The sequence below is a fragment of the Nicotiana sylvestris genome, chromosome 11 (assembly GCF_000393655.2).
Source record: "Nicotiana sylvestris chromosome 11, ASM39365v2, whole genome shotgun sequence".
Taxonomy (NCBI): Eukaryota; Viridiplantae; Streptophyta; class Magnoliopsida; order Solanales; family Solanaceae; genus Nicotiana; species Nicotiana sylvestris.
Window position 1 is genome coordinate 157,547,289 of NC_091067.1, and position 21,619 is coordinate 157,568,907.

The 21,619-nt window shown below is 37.8% G+C and overlaps 1 protein-coding gene and 1 pseudogene across 1 annotated transcript; both read left to right on the forward strand.

Annotated features, from left to right (window-relative positions):
- LOC104230684 (uncharacterized) overlaps nucleotides 1-8,000 on the forward strand; it is an 84,884-nt pseudogene extending 76,884 nt beyond the window's left edge.
- LOC104230683 (pentatricopeptide repeat-containing protein ELI1, chloroplastic-like) lies at nucleotides 7,107-7,985 on the forward strand. Its single transcript, XM_009783546.2, has one exon. The coding sequence runs from the start codon at nucleotides 7,107-7,109 to the stop codon at nucleotides 7,983-7,985; it is 879 nt and encodes a 292-aa protein (XP_009781848.1).
- Nucleotides 8,001-21,619: the final 13,619 nt, after the last annotated feature.

The following is a 21,619-nucleotide window of genomic DNA, read 5'->3' on the forward strand; positions in this document are numbered from 1 at the left end:
ACCACCTGCTGTTCACCATTGCTGCTGCACCACACTGCCCAAACGACCTCATATCAAACTATCATCCCCACCAGTCCAAAAGCTACCATGAGCAGCCCCTCTCGTCGTCACTGCCCAAGGTGACCATCCAGTCGCACCCCTACGTCCAAATGACTGCCTGCAACGTCCAGCCATGAACGACCCTTCCCCCCCTTGCCATGGCTGACTGAAAAACACACACACACATACCAGCTGAAGCTTAACTGAAAACGTACGAAAAGGTAGCCCAGAAGTTCTGTCCGGGGTGAGGTCCGTTGAGGTCGTCGAGGTCCGGTACGTCGAGTTTGTTGTCCGAGGTTTCGTCGCAGGTCTAGGCATCGGACGATAATATCAAGTAGGTTATCTCTGTCCGCGTCCTTCATATTTGCTGTTTAGTAACATGTACATGTGTTTTCTTGAAATACAATCCTAGTTCATGCGAATAGTATGCAAATGAGCGAGACATATCCATATGATGTTTGCAAATTGCTATATCTTGTTAATTAACTCCGTATGATATCGAAATTTGGTCGTGAACGTATTTCCTTTGTTTCGTCATGTTAAGTAGTTATTCGGCATTTTGTTTCTCCATGTTCAGATTATTGTTATCTAAATGTTTGTCTTAATGGTCGTTCGTACATGTAGTAGTAATGTTAAAATCATAGTAGTAATTTAATCCCGCGAAAAATACTCGTTTCATCAAATAAGTTTAATCTACAACCCATGACCCCGCAAAGTAGCCAAGAAATGTAGTCATTTTAGCCTTGTCCTTTTTCTAAAAAAAAAAGAATAAATAAATAAATAAAAATGAGACGAGCCTCGCCAAAAAATACAAGCTGCGGGGCCCTCTAAATGTATATATTAAATACTTAGATTCCGGGACGGGCCGTTAGCAAATTTCACGGCCCTACCCAAAATAATAATGCGCTAGTTGCTTTAGGCGCGCCTTTAATAATTTAATTTTCCTAAACTCGGGTGCACATTTATGTGACCCAAATCTAAATCTCAACGGACTCGAAATGTGTCTCTAATCACGGGTATATTGATTATGGCGTGGCCCGAGATGCATTTCCATGACGTTGCAAATCCCTTTAAAAAATAAGAATGAGATGAGTCTCGCCGAATAAAAACACGAATTGCGGGGCCCTCAGTAAATACTTGTTTAAAATTACCTTGAATTCAGGAGGGTCGTTTAGCGAATTTCACGGCCTCCGCAAAATAATAACGCGATAGTCTCTTTAGGCGCGTGTTTAATAATTTATTTTCTTAAGCTCGGGTGTGCATTTCATGCGACCCAAATCCAAATCTCAAAACATCAAATAAAATGCGTTCCGGATTGTGGGTGCATTTCATGTGACACAGTCCAAAGACGTGTTTTAAGCGATGTTCACATTCTTGTAAAAACAATAATAATAAAGCGGTTAAAAGTTAAAATTTGCACATAAGTTCATACTTGTATAAAATCAGATAATCAAGCCGAATATAACAATTGAGCGACCGTGCTAGAACCACGGAACTCGGGAATGCCTAACACCTTCTCCCGGGTTAACAGAATTCCTTATCCGGATTTCTGGTACGCAGACTATAATATAGAGTCATTATTTTCCTCGATTCGGGATTAAAATTGGTGACTTGGGACACCCTAAATCTCCCAAGTGGCGACTCTGAAATAAATAAGCAAATCCCGTTTCGATTGTCCTTTAATTGGAAAAAACTCCCCCTGCGCCCCCGCGGGTGCGGAAAAAGGAGGTGTGACATCGGCTGGCCTTGTCTTCACGAGAGGCGTCATCATGATCGGGTCCAGATTTAGGGTCGTGACAATCACAATAGCTTGTTTGGTGTTACAATAAAACTTAATGTATGATTTTGGGTGCCTTGAGGTAGTTAGGTGGTGTTTGGTTTGCAGATACGCAGCTCCCCTGCATAAAATAGAGGAGGGGCTCCATTTGGGTGCATACTTCCAATATGGAATTTAAGACAACCATGATTGACAATTGTTAAATGTGCTACATAGGGTTCCCAGGGATTTGGTACAATGGCAAAGGTAGTATAGTGCAGGATGTATGGTCAGCACACTTCACGATTTCAAAACCTGGTTGTTGCAAGTGAACAAGATTGTTTAAGTAGAGAAGGGTAAGAGTCCATTATCCCTGAATTTTGAAGTTGAAACAGCGGATTTCGGTCACTAAAAGAAAGTATTAGGTGGATTATTAGTAGTGGTTTGGCAGACATAAGCAGACTGGTGAGAGAATATTTTGAAACTTTCTTTGGTTGCAAGAGAATCATTACACTGGAATATCTACTGCAGCTTGTATTCAGATAACCGGGCTACATAGGCTTTTCGAAATATGATATAATCCAGGAGTGACTATGATGTATTATTCTGCATTTGCTACTGGGTAAGTTTCCTTAAGTTTTTGTTTCTTGATTTATGCTATTATCTTTGTGCCCCTCAACATCATGGAGTTTAAACTATGATACCTTAATCTTCGTAGTTATCGTATTTTTTAACTTAATTTCCAGGGGTCAATTGTTTTGTTGTTAATACATTTTGCTCAACCAAAATCGTCAGCTGAATGGTGTTCTAGAAGCCCTATCTATGTGTGAAATAGACTACAAATTTTGATGATGTTATATAGTATCAGTCTTGATCTCTGATAGTATATTAGAGTTTCTCCTAGTGTCATTTCAAGCTAGGACAATATTTAGGTTGCACTTTTCTTTTTTCCAGCATGCTTTCTTTTGCAAAACATACTTCATCAGCTCATTCTGTTGTCTTAGTGGGAGCTATCTCATTGTTTCTTGATATCCCTGTATGCTTTCGAGTAGATAAGTCTGAAGTAATTAAGATGCAACAGAAAACATATGTGGGAAATCCTGGAAGTTAACGTAAATGTCTAAGAATACTGGTTTTTAGTTTAATGTTGATCATTGGTTAAATTATTTAGGGAATGAGCCTTTTGCTTTTATTCATTCCAGTCGCATGAATAATATTTCTTTTGTTGAGGTCGCACGAATAATATTATTTTTGCATGAATGTGAATAGGCTTTAAGTGGGTCAGAGAAGGGAGAACCAGTTGACAATGCTACTCTCTCCCACAATTTCACTGCCTATATCTGCTATGGATTCTCGTCAGCCAAGTGGAAGCTCATTCACCGGCTTTATTACAGTTCCTTTACAAGCTTTTATTTTGATGCTTGGTTTCACAGCTTCCGACATTGACGTGGTGTGTTAGCTTAAACTTCAACTTCATCTTATCTGTTCTTTCATACATGCTTGATTTTCTCAAGTATGTATTCTTGCTTTCAGGATATGTATGGTAAGGCTGAGAAACTTCTTTCTTCATCATTAAATTAGTCAACTTATCCGCGCTTTGCGCTGTCAAATACATGAAATTATGAAATGCTTAATCTTCTTCGTAAATATATTTGAGATAAGAGAATAAAATTTTCATGCATATACATAAAGCAATTAATTGCAAAAATTGATTAAATCACAAACATAAATATTTTTCCCTCGTGCTCCAACACTTTTTATATTACTAATTTCACTTTAACAACATTCGTTATATGAATAGAAATAAAATATAGTTGTATTAAAATTACAACGATTTATACTTTCATACAAAAGTACAACAAAATTGTGTTTGTGTATCAACTTTAAAAATATACATAAAAAAAAAAAAACCACCGTCAGCAAACATTACAACAATATGCACTTTAAATACAAAAGTACATAGTAACAAAATTGTATTTGTGCATTAATTTTAGAAATATTATACATATATAAATAAAAAAAAAGGATCTGACAATCCGCAAATATTTAGGTAGCAAACTATTTTAACTGCCGATGAATCTTAATATCTCTCCCTGTGTAGTATGGCATACTCGAAGTAGGTACTGAAAAAATTTATCCTCAACATGAGTCTTGCTTATGTCAAAGAAATTTGAAGATGAGTGCCGAAATTTTGGTCAATATTCTGCAATTCAAATTCATAAAGCTCATCTTAATCTTGCTATCATGGCATTTCAATAAAACTTCTTGCATGATCTTCAAAATTTCAGAAAGATTTTTTTTATTTTAAAAAAATAGTAATATTCATAAGATTTACCTGAATTGAGAACTTTGAATATATTAATGCATTCATCAAGATCCGCTTTAGCGCCACATACCTTCCTTGGACATAGCATCAAAACAAGCTTCCGCTAAAAGAAACTCTATTAATTCTTGAATAGACTATAGTTTTCTCACCAAATTTTGATTTATGTTTCTTGATCTAGCTAGTGAATTTATATAGGCATATATGAGAGAATACAAAATGGTGCCATAAATTAACACATTAAATAATATTTGAGAGTTATGGACATAATCAACAAAATTTAGTAATGGAATATAGGGAAGGGGAAGTTTGAAAGAGCATAAATGCATATTAAGATGTTTAATAAAGACACAATCATAGGAGGAAAAAGTTGACTTTGTATTTAAAGAATTAATTTTGGACTATTAATTAAAAATAAGATATATAAAAAATGAGGAAGCAAAGCCCAAAAAAAAGAGAGAAAAAAGATAAATGAGTTTCTTGGCCAAGGTCATCTTCTTTTTTCCTTCAATACATTCATAAACTAATTTTGCCTAATAAATTTACTCGTGATAATAGTCATAAATTTTTATTTATATATAAGACATATATGCAAAAACAAATTACAAAGATATGTATAAGAAAAAAATATATAGAAAACAAAGACACAAAAATAGAATGAGATAATTATAGTTTTATAATGTCAGAATACATTTAGAATGTCTAACGCAAGACCTCTTACCTAACTTTCTTGTTTAAATGTTCTACATAAAAATTTGCCTGCACTTTGTGGTTGCATGAAGAATTAAAGTATGACTAAATGATTAGTCTCATAATTTTTATATAAAAAAAAAATTATATGAAACAACTAAGACACAAAAATAACTCAACATGATTGCAGGTGAGAGAAACGATTAGGAATAAAGAGAGGCTAATTAAATGGATTAAAAGGTGCAACTTTTGTTTTTTTTTTGCAATTAAAACATGGTATTTGCTTATTTAACAATGATAGTGAGAAACCCAATAAACTGGAAAATTTGGACGTTAATTGGTGTCTTTTGTAACTGAAATAAATACTATAATGAGATGTAATAAATAGGATAGAGAATGATCAATTTCCAATTACTAAATAATTTTAACAAAAAATGAAAAGAATAAAAGGGAAAAGTCAAAAAAAGGATAAATAGGATCTTGGCCAGAGAGTTGTCTAAGTCACTTTTTTATTTTATCTTTATATATATATATATATATATATATATATAGATGAGAAGGGTTTGTTACTGGCAGCATCAGACAATCTTAATCCTGTTTGGTCTCAAACTCTTGGAGATCCATTTTTACGGAGGCTCATTTTAAGGTCGGTTGCTACTCTTCCCCAACATTTTCTTCAGTATTCATGTGATTAATCAAGTTTGAAGTAACCCTCGACTGCTTGAATATGGGAGCTTGAATATGTTTTCAGATTAGAAATCCATAGATGGCTATCACAGTCCAATAAACGTTCCAAATCAGTTTCAAATCTTGATTTTAATGTAAGAACAGTAGATTAAAGATGATCTCCGTTGAAGTACCCTGTGTGCATCCATAGGCTACTTGTTGGCAGTAGTTGATTTAACATCGGAACATGTATAAGGGCAAAATCTATTACTCCACTTGGAGAAACTGATGAATCACTCGTACATCAAATTTTATGTTCCAAAAATGTTGGTTCAGAGCATCAGTTAAGTTGATTTGAACTTGTATTTCTTTCGGTTTTTTGGGGGTGAGTGTTGGGGTTAGATGTGAACTCTTTTTTATTTTGATTAAGTGTTTACTGTTGTATCTCAAAAATGTGACAAGGACATGGTCATTTGAGGTGTCGTGTGGGAACGTAGAAAAATCTGGTGTTACTGTCAGAAATAACACCAGATATTTCTGTGGGTAGGAAGGCTAGTTGCATAGAAAGCTGAAGTTTGCAGTAGAAGGGAGGAAACAAAACTGTTCGCGGATAGGCATTTGTGTGTAGATAGTAAAAAGGTATAAAGCATATAGCAGATACAAAATACAGAGGTAGTCATATTCCCTACATATAATTCGCAGTCTTGCTAGGTACATATGGGGGTTACGTTGAGTAAACCTGGTAGGCTAGTATTCTAATTTTTATCTCTCAAAGGAGTTATACGCATATACTTTTCTGTTGCTTACGGAAACATAACTTTGAGTCCATAACGAAACAATTGAATGGAAAAAACACTCCGGATAATGCAGATTCATATTCTGTCGGGCGGCGCTGGCACTCTACGCTCCAACCTTCAACAAGATAGAATTTCTCCCTGAATGCATCCCTTGCCTTCCAGATGCTGTCTTGCCAACAAGTGCTGCCTGTCAAAGGACTATGTTGCAACTTGCTGATATCTTTGGTGCAACTAGCAAGTTCAATTTTTCGAAAGAGACGGTGCTTTCCGATGACAGAAGCCAGGAGAACTGAAGTTGGTTACTGATTTTGTCAATTCTGGTAGCTCTGTAAATTTGATTTGAATATGAAGAGGCTTCTTTATTCTGTACTTCTTCTTTTTATTTCATGTTTGGCTGTTAATGTTATTTTGAGTTCTGTAGGTTGATATATTTGTCCTATTAGTCATATCTGATTCTTCTGAAGTCTGAACAATGCCCCTCCAACGTTTTCAGTTCAATTCATTCCTCAAATGTTTTTAAGTGCAAGCAACTTGCGCCACACTGTGTATTGGTTAAACTCTATTTTGTACATCAAACTAGTGGCTTTTCTCTTTATGTTCCATCTGTTAATGAGAAAATCATGTAAATAACGATTTATCTCTTCTTGGACTTGCTTCAGAAGCCAGCTGGGAGAGTGTTGGTTAATTGTTTAATAGTTTCATGCTTGGTTTCAGATCCATGCTTTGTTTGCGAAGGAGAGGAAAGAATGTAAAGTAAGAGAAAATTGTACTTTACATTTCTCGATAAGCAAAATGTAAGTATCGAATTGAGCCAAAGATTGAGCACTATGGTTGCATGGTGAATCTTCTTGGACGAGCTGGACAGTTAGAAGAAGCTTATGAATTTGTCAAAAGTATGAAGATTGATTGCGATCCTATTTTATGGGGAACATTACTGACTGCTTGTAGGATTCAGGGGAACATAAGGCTCGCAGAGAAAATTATGGAGTTCCTGGTGCAACAGGATCTTGCTACTTCAGGAACTTATGTTCTGCTATCCAATATATATGCTGCTGCTGCTGATTGGGATGGTGTGGCAAAGGTCAGGGCATTGATGAAGAGTAGCGGGGTAGACAAGGAACCTGGTTGTAGCTCCATTGAGGTCAATAATAAAGTGCACGAGTTCCTTGCCGGTGACATGAAGCATCTCAAAAGCAAAGAAATTTACAGAATGCTGGAGGAGATGAACAAGTGGCTCGAGGCTCATGGTTACATGCCACAGACTGATGTAGTCTTGCATAATCTTGGGGAAGTTGAGAAGCAGAAATCGCTTGTTGTTCATAGTGAAAGGCTAGCCATTGCTTGTGGGCTAATTAGTACTCAGCCAGGAACTACAATCAAGATTGTCAAGAATCTCCGTGTTTGTCCAGATTGCCATGCTGTCACCAAGCTTGTATCAAAAATCACAGGACGCAAGATCATAGTGAGGGACCGGAATCGCTTTCATCATTTTGTGGAGGGTTCATGTTCTTGTGGTGATTTCTGGTATAACTATTACCTAATGCTAACAAACAGGCAGGCTTCCATATATAGCTTTTTTTGGTACATTTTTTGGCTGTTTTGGATAGAAATTTCACTTTTCAATTTTCTGGAAGTTATTGGCTTCCGTTTGTATTGTACTAACATTTTTAGAAGAAATGGGAACAAAAGGAGCATATTAATAGGGAGAAGCTGAAATCATTTTTTGGCATTCATGTATTTCAATCTTTATGATAGGGAATTCTTCCATACTTTCTCGCTAGTGCATTCTAACTCATTTTAGTTTGAAAACGGTCGTAATTAGGGGTGCTTATCGGGCGGATTGGGCAGATAATTATGCTTAACGGTTCGGCTTATCGGTTATCGGATTATAAATATTGTGATCCGCTAGCCATCCAAAAAGATAACAGACGGATTTGTATTGAATTAACAATTATCGGGAGGTTATCAGGCGGTTTAACGGATAAATCAAATAAAAATTTTTTTGAACAATATTAATTTATTGCTACATGATAGAATTTATTAACACTTAATAATTTGTATTTGATTGTCGAATGAATAAAAAAAAAGTATTTCCACCTATAAATTAAGGCTATTATGCTACATAACAAAGCTCCTAATCTATACTATATTAAAAGCACGAAGGGCCTTAGCGAAATGTTGTTCTTCTTTTTATCCTTTAAAAATAGATTTCACGTCGGAATTGTAATTTAATTATTATTTCCTAATATTAAGAACTTTAAAAACAACTAGAATTTCTTTCTTTGTTTGTTGCAAATCCTAATATTTAGAAATTGAAAAAATAACTAAACTTACCTTATAAATTTCTTTTCCTTAGTTGAATTGTGTAACGACTCGACTAGTCGTTTCGCTTTTTAGAACTCCGTTCCTCTAAATAAGACTTCCCGCGCTTGCTTTAACTAATTTACGACTTGCGGGGATGGTTGGTTCAGGATTTGGAAGAGTTTGGGTTGAAATAGGCACACTTGATTCCCTAAGATTTCTTAAAAGGCTAAGTTTGTCTTTGGTCAACATTTTTAGTAAACGAACCAGGACTGGTATTTTGACGGTCCCGAAGGGTCCGTAGGAAAATATGGGACCTGGGCGTATGCCCGGAATCGAATTCCGAGGTCCCTAGCCCGAGTAATGAATTTTTGTTAAAAATTGTTTAAACTGAAATTCCAAGGATTTAAAGAATTTAATAATGTTTGATCATGATAGTATCGGGCCCGTATGTTGGTTCCAGATCCCGGTACAGGTCCAATATAATATTTAAGTCTTGTCTGTAAAATTTGGTAAGAAACGGGACTGATTTGACGTGATTCGGACGTCCGGTTGTAAAAATAGGAATTTGAGTGTTCTTAAGGATTTCATGCGTTTTGGAGTTGAATTCATAGTTTTAGATGTTATTTCGGCGATTCGATCGCTCGAGCAAGTTTGTACAAGGTTGTTGGACTTGTGTGGGTATTCGGAATGGAGCTCCGAGGGCTCGTGTGAGTTTCGGGCATGGGTTGGGGTGAAAAACACCCCCGTTTTCTGGTGTTTTTGTGAAAGGTTGCAGGTCTCGCAAATGCGAGGTATTGTTCGCAATTGTGGATCTCGCATTTGCGAGGAAACCATCGTATTTGCGATGAAGGCAGGCGGTGGGCAGTCGTCGCATTTGCGACCCCAGGATCGCAATTGCGATCAAAGCAGAAGGAGGGTCAGTTCGCAATTGCGAAGCTTTTGTCGCAATTGCGAAGCTTTTGTCGCAATTGCGAGTTCGCATTTGCGAACCTGATGTCGTAAATGCGACATCAGAGGCCTGGACACAACTTTTAAAAATGGGACTTAGGCCATTTATTTCATTTTATCTCTACAGTTGGGCGATTTGGGAGCTTTCAAATAGGGGATTTCAACATAGCATTGTGAGGTAAGTTATTTCTACTTAATGTGAGTTTAATACTTGGGTTTTGGGTAGATTAACACATAAAAATTAGTGAAAAATCATGGGATTAGAGCAAAACCTAAGGTTTTGATAAAACTTAGATTTTACTACGAAATTTGTTATGGAAAGAAATAGAAATCATATATTATTGATCCTTAGGTTATAAAGAACAACTTTTTTCGAAAAATTTTGGAATCCGGACACATGGGTTCGAGGTCAAATTTTAGGAAACTTATGATTAAGGTTGGAAAATTACTTTAGTAATTATAATGCGAACTCTTGAGCTTGTATTGACTAGTTCCTACCTCGTTTAATTAGTTTTGGATCGTTCGGCTCCAAATTGAGGGTTTGAGCACGTTCTTGATATTAGAAGTACGCTTTGGAGCGAGGTGAGTCTCCTATCTAACCTTGTAAGAGGGAATTGTCCCCATATGTATAATAATTGAATAATTTGCCACTAAATGTGGGGGCTATGTACGCATTAGGTGACGAGAGTCCGTGTGTAGCCACTATTATGCTTAAGTCCGGGTAGTCTAGGACCCAAAAGCATGTTGTATGTGATATTCTTGTGACTTTATGGTTAATTTGGATTGCTTAAACCATGTTGAATGTGGTGAATGAAATTAATACGAGAAACATCACTTTCTTGATCTTTTAAAGAGGAGTTGACATTTCTGTGGGTAATTGCTCCCCTGATATATTCTTGTTTGTCTGTTTGTTGTTCTTAATTACATTTGACCGCGTCACTTGTATGATTCATGAGTGGGGTAATAGATGCATCTATGGTTCGCGCCGTTCGACCCTCCAACAGTGCACACTTTACTTTTATGTTGGATCGGGTCGTACGACCTCGACACTACTTGAGTATGCTTCTCGCTCGGTATATTGTTGTGGATTGAACTTGTTTATATGCCCTGAAATATAAATGGCTAACTGTGATATTATCTAGGAAAGGACCTGTTACTTCTTGCTATAAGTTGTTATTCATTTGTGCTATCCATGCTTAGTATAACGCCTTCTCATATTATTTGACCCTAGTAAGTGTCAAGTCGACCTCTCGTCTCTACTTCTTCGAGATTAGACATGATACTTACTAGGTACATAATGTTTATGTACTCATACTATACTTCTGTACTTAATTGTACATGATCTTAGGCAGGTACATCTGGTTACCAGGCTGGTGCATACTCTTGATCCGACCCGAGATTCCACGGTGAGCTGCTCCTTTCCTACGTCGTTCAGCAGCCCGATGGAGTCTTTCTTTACTTTTGGTTGTCTATTATATTTCAGACAGTAGGATAGATTTATTCTTTTGTATATTCTACTAGATGCCCACATACTTGTGACACCAGGTCTTGGCACATACACTAGTAGACTATTTTATGTTGGGATTGTATGACTATTATGGTACGATGTTAATTATTGCTTATTTTAAATTCAAACTTAGAGATTCTGGTAACTATTTTGTAAAAAGTAAAACTGGAACTTATTAGTATTTCTGTGTTGGCTTGCCTGACAACGGTGTTGGGCGCCATCACGACCTGAGGTAAAATTGGGTCGTGACGACATGGTATAAGAGCACTAGGTTCATATAGGTCTCACGAGTCATGGGCAAACCTAGTAGAGTCTTGCGGATTGGTACGGAGACGTCTGTATTTATCTTTGAGAGGCTATAGGGTGTTAGGAAGCTACTCTTTCTTCATTCCCTATCGTGCAGTGGTTAGTACACTAAATTTCCCCTCTTTTATTCTCTCACAGATGGTGAGGATGCGCACAACAGCTATTCCAGACCTAGGAGGAGCTGCTCCCCCCGTTGCTAGAAGCCGAGGTAGAGGCCGGGGGAGGGCATCGGCCCGAGGTAGGGGATGAGGGCGTCCCAGAGCTATCCCAGTAGCACCACCCCGACGTACTTCATGACAGCACCGAGATTTCAGGAGGTCATGGGCCGTATGCTACGGTTCATGGACACCATGACTCAGGCTGGGTTATTTCCAGCGGATCCAGCTACATCACAGGCAGGAGGGGGAGCACGGACTCCTACTGCTCAGGCTCCTGGACATGCAGCTGTAGTGTATCAGACTCAGGGTGCACTACCCACGTATGGGGCTCAGCTAGTTGCTGCAGTGGTGCCCGATCCCAAACCAGCTGCGGATGGTAGCCCACAGAAGTTGTTAGATAGATGGACTAGACTTCACCCTCCTGTCTTCGGGGGTGAGCGTCATGAGGATTCCCAGGACTTCATTGATAGGTGTAGGGATAGACTGCACAACATAAGGATATAGGAGTCGCATGGGATCAACTTTACTACTTTCCAGCTGAAGGGCAGGGTCCGTAGGTGGTGGTAGTCGTATGTTCTTGGTAGACCAGCAGGTTTTCCTCCTATCACTTGGGGTCAGTTCACACAGTTATTCCTCGACAGGTAATCCCACCCTCTGAGAGGGAAGAGCTACAGTACCAGTTTGATCAGCTGGAGCAGGGTCAGATGTCCGTGATCGACTATGAGGTGAGGTTTTCTGAGTTATACCGCCATACACTGATGATACTTCCTACTGATGCAAAGAAGGTGCGGAGGTTTGTTGCAGGGTTGCATTCTGGCCAACATGGCCCGAGAGGTGGAGATGGGGACTATATATCAGCTAGTGGTGGAGATTGCTCGGAGGATTGAGGGTTATCGTCTGAGAGGTAGAGAGCAGGCGCAGTAGGACAAGAGGGCCCGATTCTCCGGAGAGTTCAGAGGTGCCCGGGCTAGGGGCATAGGTCAGTTTGGGAGGGGCCAGCCTAGTAGGCCCCCATATTCAGCACCACCACCTACTCGAGGTGCTCCAGCGCGCCCCTATTTCAACGATATCCCAGAGAGTTCCTACCATCCGCCAGCTATTCAGGGTTCTTCTAGTGAACATTCATGTCCTCAGAGTTCTTCTGGTTCCTATTCCAGTGCTATGCCAGAGAGTTCATACAGTCCTCCAGCCATTCCGAGTTCCTCCGGTGGGTATTCAGGACATTAGGGTCAGGCTTCCGGACAGCAGGTTGTGTTGTTGAGAGGTTGCTACAAGTGTAGAGATCCAGGTCATATGAAGAGGACATGCCCCAGGCTTCGGGGCAAGGTAGTACAGTAGGGTTAGTAGCCTATGATTTTAGCACCGGTTGCCCAGCCGCCTAGAGGAGGGGGACAGAGTGGTAGAGGTCGTCCTAGAGGTGGAGGCCAGATAGGGAGAGGTCAGCCAGCTACTGCTCAGTCTGGTGGAGGCCAGCTAGTCGGCGCTCCAGCTAGATTCTTTGCCCTTTCGGCCAGACCAGATGCATTGGCCTCAGAAATCACAGGTATTATATCCATCTGCGGTAGAGATGCTTCGGTATTATTTGATCCAGGGTCCACCTATTCATATGTATCATCTCTGTTTTCTCGTTTTCTGGTTATTGCTCCTGAGCCTTGTGAAAAGATGCCAAAGATGAAGAGGTAAAACATCTCAAGGTAGATCTTCTGATTCTTCATTGCATGTCCATGTGAATTCTCAATTATTTTACGCATCATATTAGAACCAGGATGGACCAACCGGTCATGCCAAATAATAAAATTGTCTTGATTAGTAAACTTCTCGTTTACTATGGCATGTGTTTCAATCCTGCTAATACTTGTGTAGTATAAGCCGGAGGAAAGAGCAGGTAACATTTCAAGCACATATTTCTTACCGGACATTATTGTAGTAATATAAAGATATTTAATCTTTTCATCATTTGTAGTCTCAATATGATAGCCATTTTGGCGAATATCTTTGAAACTTAATAAGTTTCTTTGAGATTTACTACAATATAGTGCTTCATCAATAGCCAAATTTGTTCCTCCTGGTAGTAATAAATTGGCTCTTCCAGAACCTTCAATTAATCTTGTACTACCGGATATTGTATTAACATTCGCTTCTTTCATTACCAAATAAGAGAAATATCTCTTATCTTTTAAAATAGTGTGTGTTGTAGCACTATCCAGAAGACATATATCATCTTTATTAATCTTGAGTCCAACTGAAGACTGGGGAATTTTCATATTCTTCATAAAAAAAACAAATAATACATCATAAGAAATATGAAAGACAAGCGGAAAAAAAACATTAAGAAATACATTAGGAATGTAGAAACTAGCAACACATGATGCATTAGGAAAATACACTCAAGAAAAATAAACTAGTTGCAAACATAAAAATAACAACTTTTATAGCTTCATTCTCCAGTAAGATGATTAGTTCTTCAGTCAATATCCTCAAAGAAGTCTCCAACTTCTAAATGAGTAATATTTGTTAGGCCTTCAAAATCATCATCTTTATATGCAAGATGTGCCTTAGAATCATATTTATTTGAGGGACCTGCTTCATCATCATTATTTTGAAAGGTCAAGTGTGCCTCCACATTATTTTCTTTTTTCTTGAGGGAGGCTTGATAAAGTTTGACAAAATGTTCTGGCGTACGACAAATGCGTGCCCAATGACCTCTCATACCACATCGGTGACACATACTAGCTTTACCTTTTGAATGATTAATTTGAGAACCCTTATTGTTCTCCAATTTATTTCCACCATAATGACGATAATTGTTTCGCCCCCTGCCACATCCACGTTTACGACCATGTCCACGACCATGGTAATTATTTTGTTTTCTTTCAAACTTATCATACGTTGCTACAACATTCACTTCCGGAAATGGAGCTGACCCAGTGGGACGAGCTTCATGATTTTTTATTAATAGAGTATTCTTCTGCTCAGCCACAAGTAGGCATGTGATTAACTCAAAATATTTCTTAAAACCTTTTTCATGGTATTGTTGTTGTAGCACCACATTTGAAGCGTGAAAAGTAGAAAATATTTTTTCCAATAAGTCCTCATCTGTGATAGTGTCTCTACATAATTTTAATAGAGAACTTACTTTAAAGATAACAGAATTATACTCACTTACGATTTTAAAGTCTTGCAACCTTAAATGTATCCACTCATACCAAGCTTTCGGTAATACCGTAAGTTTTAGGTGGTCATATCGATCCTTCAAATTAATCTATAATTCAAGCGGATCTTTTACGGTTAAATATTCAGTTTTTAACCCTTCATGTAGTTGATGACGAAGGAAAATCATGTCCTTCGCTTTATCCTGATTTGATGCTTCATTTCCTTGTATAATAGTATTTCCAAGACCTTTAGCGTCAAGGTGAATTTCAGCATCAAGAACCCATGATAAATAGTTCCTTCTGGTGATGTCAAGTGCCACAAATTCAAGTTTTGATAAATTTGACATAGTGAAAACTATCATAAAAGATGAATAAGTTAGAGAAATAATTATAATAATAAATAATTAATGAAAACAAAACGATTAAGGTAAAAGAAATGAAAATAGAGCTATATCATGTTAACAATCTACTATTTCATTTTATTCTTGCCATAAAGTAGAAATTACATACTTGTTTCATTTCACTTTATATTATTGATATATATGTGTTAATAGAATTGAACGTGACTAACATTATTTATATGTTCCAATAATTCTCCCACTTACTCTAACATAGAGGTTGTAAGCACGTGATTTTTGACCCTCCCCGAGAATTTTCACATTTTTAGCATGAATATGTGAAATTGGGTCTAGTATAGCTATTTTAACCTTTTACTTTATTTCGTTGCAAAAAGAAAATTTCAAAAAAAATACATATATAAATTTTAGTTTATGTATCTCTCATAAACTTGAAAAAATACAAAAATTGCACTTTATTTTGGTATTTTATATAATTTCGAAAATTACAAAAAAAATATAGTTCTATTAAGGTTTTATAGTCATTTTTTAACTTTGAAAAATACAAAAATATTACCTCATATTTTATCTTAATATTTAAAAACGAAAATTACAAAAAAATAGTTTTATTAATATTTTGTAGCTATTTTAAACCTTGAAAAATATTTAAAAAGATATAGTTTTGTTTAAATACTAGTCTTATTTTTGGTAGTTATTTTGCTTACATAGGACTAGTTAAACAACGTGTTCCTATTTCTCGGGTCCGGGCAAAAGAATAATATTCGGGTTTAAACTACCCGGTTTTAGGCCTAATTTTCGGACCTAGCCCATAATAAACAGTGTCCAGAACACATGGGGAACCCCACCACGCGTGGGGGACATATGCCTCGAACCCCACCACGCGTGGGGCTCATTTTCATGGGCAAAGCATTACAAAACACGGACAGACTTTGAGGGATGGGGGGACTTTTTAAAAAATGGGAAAAAGGGGTACTGTTCCCTTTTCTTCTTCATAAAGAAGAAAGAAAGGAACAGAAGGGGACGACGGACTTTAGGAGATTTTTGGAAAACATATACTACTGTTCACGCTTCTTCTTCAAACGGAGAAGAAGCAAAAAAACCTACTGTGAAAGGAGGACCCCGTCACCTTCCCCACACCCTCACGACCACAAACTCCATTCCCCACTTCCTTCTCGCCGGAAACAACCACTCCCCGTCACCACCAAACAGACCCCAAACCATCTACAAACCTCCCAACTGCTCTTCGACTACTGTTCTTCCGTCTTCCTCCTGGAGCAAAACCCAGAAAAACCTACTGCCCCCCCCCCCAGCGTCGAGAACCCACGAGGACCCTCATCCTCGCAGCGTCCAAACCAAACGACCTTCCCCGGCAGCCCCATCATCGTCAAACACCACCCTAACACCACCACAAACAGATTTCTCCACCTCCAGTCGCACCCCCCCCCCAACGTTCGAAGCCCAGCAACCTTTCGTCACCACACCCCCGACGCCATAACGTGAAACCTCCACTTCCTCACGTCAAACCATCCTCGCACCCCGTCGTCACTGCACAAACGACCCACCATTGTTGCTGCGTCGTCACTGCACAAACGACACTCCATAGCTCCTCCTTCTTCGCATCCAAACGACCCCTTCCTGTTGCATTTCTTGCGCCAACCTGCTGCGTCGAAAATTCAGCAGCAGCTAACCTCTCGAAAAATCCGGCAGCAGCAACAGTTTTTCGGCCAAGCTTTCTATTTCATCGAGGTCGTCTTTGGTTCGTCGAGGTCCGGTACGTCGAGGCGCTGTCCGAGGTTCTGTCGTTGTTCTTCGTTCAGAAAGGTCCGGCTTAAGTTCCGTCGGAATCGTGTTTGTCGCTCTGAGTTGGTCGAGGTGCTAAGGTTAGTAAACCTCGATGTATTAGATAAATAAACTTACGTTGAATGTTTGAGATGCAATATAAAAATTGGTATGGAAATTTTCTGCCTATGTTTCATTGTCTGCATTTTGGTTCATTCTCATGTTATGTTATTCTTATTTATTTGATGACGTTTAATTAAGTTTGACTAGTTGTTCTATGACACAAGTTTGACGTTAATTTGTTCGTCCTTTACTTCGCTTAGTTCATTCAAAAAAATTATTATTAGTACATGTTATTACTAATCCCGAAATACTCATTCGCTAAAACTCTTTTATTAAACCTCTAACAAGTTATGAGATTTTAGTTGTAAAGAAGCTGTAAGGTTTAGTATGGTTAAAAGCGTAAAAATGGCATCCCTTTAAAAATAAAAAAAATAAAATAATAAATAAATAATAATAATAAAAAAAAAATGAGACGAGCCTCGCCAAATGAAAGGGACAAATTGCGGGGCCCTCACAAAGTATATGTATTAAATACTTAGATTCCGGGATGGGTCGTTTAGCAAATTTCACGGCCCTACCCCAAAATAATAATGCGCTAGTTGCTTTAGGCGCGCCTTTAATAATGTTATCTCCCTAAACTCGGGTGCACATTTATGTGACCCAAATCCAAATCTCAACGGAGTCGAAATATGTCTCTAGTCACGGGCGCATTGATTGTGGCGTGGCCCGAGATGCATTTCCATGACGTTGCAAATTCTTTAAAAAATAAGAATGAGATGAGCCTCGCCGAATAAAAATACAAATTGCGGGGCCCTCAGTAAATACTTGTTTAAAATTACTTAGAATTCAGGAGGGTCGTTTAGCGAATTTCGCGGCCTCCGCAAAATAATAACGCGATAGTCTCTTTAGGCGCGTGTTTAATAATTTACTTTCTTAAGCTCGGGTGTGCATTTCATGCGACCCAAATCCAAATCCTAAAACATCAAATAAAATATGTTTCGGATTGTGGGTGCATTTCATGTGACACAGTCCAAAGATATATTTTAAGCGATGTTCACATTCTTATAAAAACAATAATAATAAAGCGGTTAAAAGATAAATTTGCACATAAGTTCATATTGTATTAAAAATCAGATAAATAAGCCAAATATAACAGTTGAGCGACCGTGCTAGAACCACGGAACTCGGGAATGCCTAACACCTTCTCCCGGGTTAACAGAATTCCTTATCTAGATTTCTGGTACGCAGACTGTAATATAGAGTCATTCTTTTCCTCGATTCGGGATTAAAATTGGTGACTTGGGACACCCTAAATCTCCCAAGTGGCGACTCTGAAATAAATAAACCAATCCCGTTTCGGTTGTCCTTTAATTGGAAAAACTCCCCTGCGCCCCTCGGGTGCGGAAAAAGGAGGTGTGACAGCTCTGGCGACTCTGCTGGGGACGAAACACCCAGAACCACTGGTTCAGGGTTAAGAATTCGAGCTTAGAATAATTGTTATTATTTGGCTTTATTTATTATCTGATTATTACATGTTTTGAGCCTAATGTGCTAAATGCTGCTTTTACCGCTTTGATATTATTTGAACTGTATATAAACTGTGCCGAAACCTTTCTCTTCTTACCTCCGGGGATGTGCTTACTGGTTGAGACTCCCTATTCTGTTAGTGTCATACCCTAAATAAAAGAGGCTCGGAAAGTTTCTAAGCCGGCTGGCCTTTTGGTTCCCGGAAAGGAGCTCCTTCCTCAGCTCGAGTTGTCCGCTCGGGTACACTGTCTAGAACACCGACCCAGGTTTTTTGAACCTAGTATAACAAAGCCACATGCCGGATCCCTAGTAGGAACGTTTATTTGCATCATGTGCATTTGACTTAGGGGACTCAACACAGGGGTTGGGTCCGTCTAGGACAAGCAACCTGAAAATAATAGACAATCTTTCGGCATCCTATGTGCTACATGTTGTATTTAGTCAAGGGCGTATGGGTCATTGGGTCATTTCCAGCATGATGTTATTTTAATCAAAGCATGGGGAACATTTGTGGAATCCAAGAAGCCTTGGAATTCCCTATGTCCCCCACGCTTGCTTTTTGGGAAAACACATGGGGAACATTTGTGGAATCCAAGAAGTCTTGGAATTCCCATATGTCCCCCACGCTTCATATGTTGGGAAAAGCGCATGGGGAGCATTTGCGGAATCCAAGAAGTCTTGGAAATCGTTATGTCTCCCATGCCACATTTTTGAAAGAAATAATAAATATAATAAAAAAAAATTACAAATAAAACAAAGCATGAAAATTCAAAAAGATTTTGTATGTTTTCATTATTTTCCACAGATTAAAAATAAATCGTGAAAAAGAGGAGAAAATAACAGCATAGAAGTCCGAGTAGAGTCGAAACTCTGCCGAAATTTTAAAAATGAAAAAATGTCTTGTTAGTTTGTTATATTAAAAGCAAAGGAAAAATAAAAAAAAATCACCATTGTTCTGTCTGTTTTTTAAAAAAATATTAAAGAAAATAGTTTGTTTTGCCATTAAATGAAAATGAAAAAGAGTTTTTTTTTTTTAAAATGTTTTATTTTATTTTATTTTGTTTGTCTACGAAAATGCCAGAAATAAAAATAAAAAGAGTTTTATTATTTGTTCCAAAAATAAGTATATATATAATCCAAAAAAAAAATCAAAAGAAAGTTCAAAATTCAAAAAGATAAAATAGATAAATAAAAATCCGAAAATATTTTGATTCTTCTTTAGAAAATTCAGAAAAAAAAAACATTTTAGAAGCATTTCTTTTATTAAAGGTAAAATTCCAAAAAATATTTTCTTCTTCTTCTTTAGAATAAAAAAAAAGCAAATGAAATTCAAAAATATATCTTAGAAGTGTTTCTTTTAAAAAGAAAATCAATCAAAAATAAAAAAATATACTTCCTTTCTTCTTTTAAAGTAGTTCTTTCAAATTCAAAAAAAAGTTAGTTCATCTACTTATCCTTGATTGACCGAACTACGCGGGTTTGATTCTCACCGGATGTGAGATACGTAGGCAACCCTCATCGGGTCCAACCCCACCTTCTCAAAAAAGAAGGAATGTTTTATGTTTTTCGTTAATTTGTTTGTTTGTTATGAATGAAAAATAATAGTCTATTTGATTGTTGTGAAAAAAGAATAATAATAATAAAAAAAATACAAATGGAAAAGGGTCTTCTCAAAAATAGCTTATTTACCCGAACTACGCGGGTTTGATTCTCACCGGGTGTGAGATACGTAGGCAACCCTCATCGTCCAACCCCACCTTTTGCTAAAAAGCCAAAAACAAATAAATAAATAAAAAAAAACATGTCAAAATTTTAATTTTGTCATAAAGAAGTCGGGTGACGCTGTTTTATCAAGACATAGCCGAATGTTCCCGAAAGGGACGCCGGAAGGCTGACTTTGCATAAACAGCCACTTTTGGGTCATTTTTAAGACTTGGTCCAGTTGACCCCCACAGCCTAAAAATCTTCGTCCCCGAGACGTTGAAAGGCCGTGTTTGCAATATTGACTTTTCTAATTTGAAAAACGATAAAAAGAGTTATAAATAAGTCAGGTGATGCTGTTTTGTCATAAATAGCCGAATGTTCCCGAAAGGGACGCCGGAAGGCTGACTTGGCATAAACAGCCACCTTTGGGTCATTTTGAGATATGGACCCACACAGCCTTAAAAGCTTCGTCCCCGAGACGTCGAAAGGCCGTGTTTGCAATACAAGGTTTTTATTATAATTTGAAAAAAAAAAACAAAGAGTCAACGGTCGGGTGAATGCCGTTTGGATGTTTAATCAAAAAAAAATATATGAAAAAATAGGATAAGCCGAGCCAGTTTCGGCCACGTCTTAAACCGTTCTTGCCGAAGTAGCCTTAGAGTATCTGTCAGTTGTCGAAAGGTTATTTTCGTAAAAGAACGGACAAGTTTGTAAAAGTGTCATAAAATAATCCTCCCCGGCCTCAAAATTCATGTGAAATTTGGAAGGGGCCACATTGGCAAAAATAACCATTTGGTTGCATTTGTCGAACAGAGAAAGGGAGTTAGCCTTTTGTTTTTGAGTTTATAAATCTTTTGATTAAAATAGGCGGGTTGTTTGATTTTCAAGTCGGTAGGTCATCTTTAAACCTTTGAAACCCAGTTTGTTTTAATATGAAAAGTGAAAAGAAAAATGTTCATTATTGTTTATCTTTTATTGGTCCGAACTACGCAAGGTCTGATTCATGCGGGGTCATGATACGTAGGCAATCTCCATAAGATTCGACCACAACAAAAAAAAAATGAAATGAAAAAAGAAATGAAAAAAGAAAATGAAAAAGAGAATGAAAAAAGAATGAAAAAAAATGAAAAAGAAAAAGCGAAAGAAAAAAAAAACATCGAAAAAAAGAAAAAAAAAAAGATGTTGTTAATAATGAGGACCGACTGAGTCCATTCTAACCTGTTTGTTTTGCAAAAAAGTTAAGGTGGTTGGTTTGTGGTAAGCCGGACAATGACACCCAAAATCCTTTACTTGCACCTCATGATGCACACTCTGCGGGGATCAGGCCTGATGACGGAAGCATTCGAGCCCTATTGGGAACTTGTTGACTAAGGGTAATGATATGGAAGTCGGCAATGGTCATTGCAATACTAATACAAAGCTCAGTGGCTACGATGCCAAGTTTGATAAAATGGGAGGACGCTCCGTTCCTTGGTTAGCAAGAGAGAAGTTGTTGGTGGTTTATTTTGTTGTCATTTCTGTTGTTCGGATTATTCTTAGGGTTG

Coding starts and splice junctions, on each gene's coding strand:
- LOC104230683 (XM_009783546.2), top strand. CDS start 7,107: ATGGTGAATCTTCTTGGACGAGCTGGACAGTTAGAAGAAGCTTATGAA.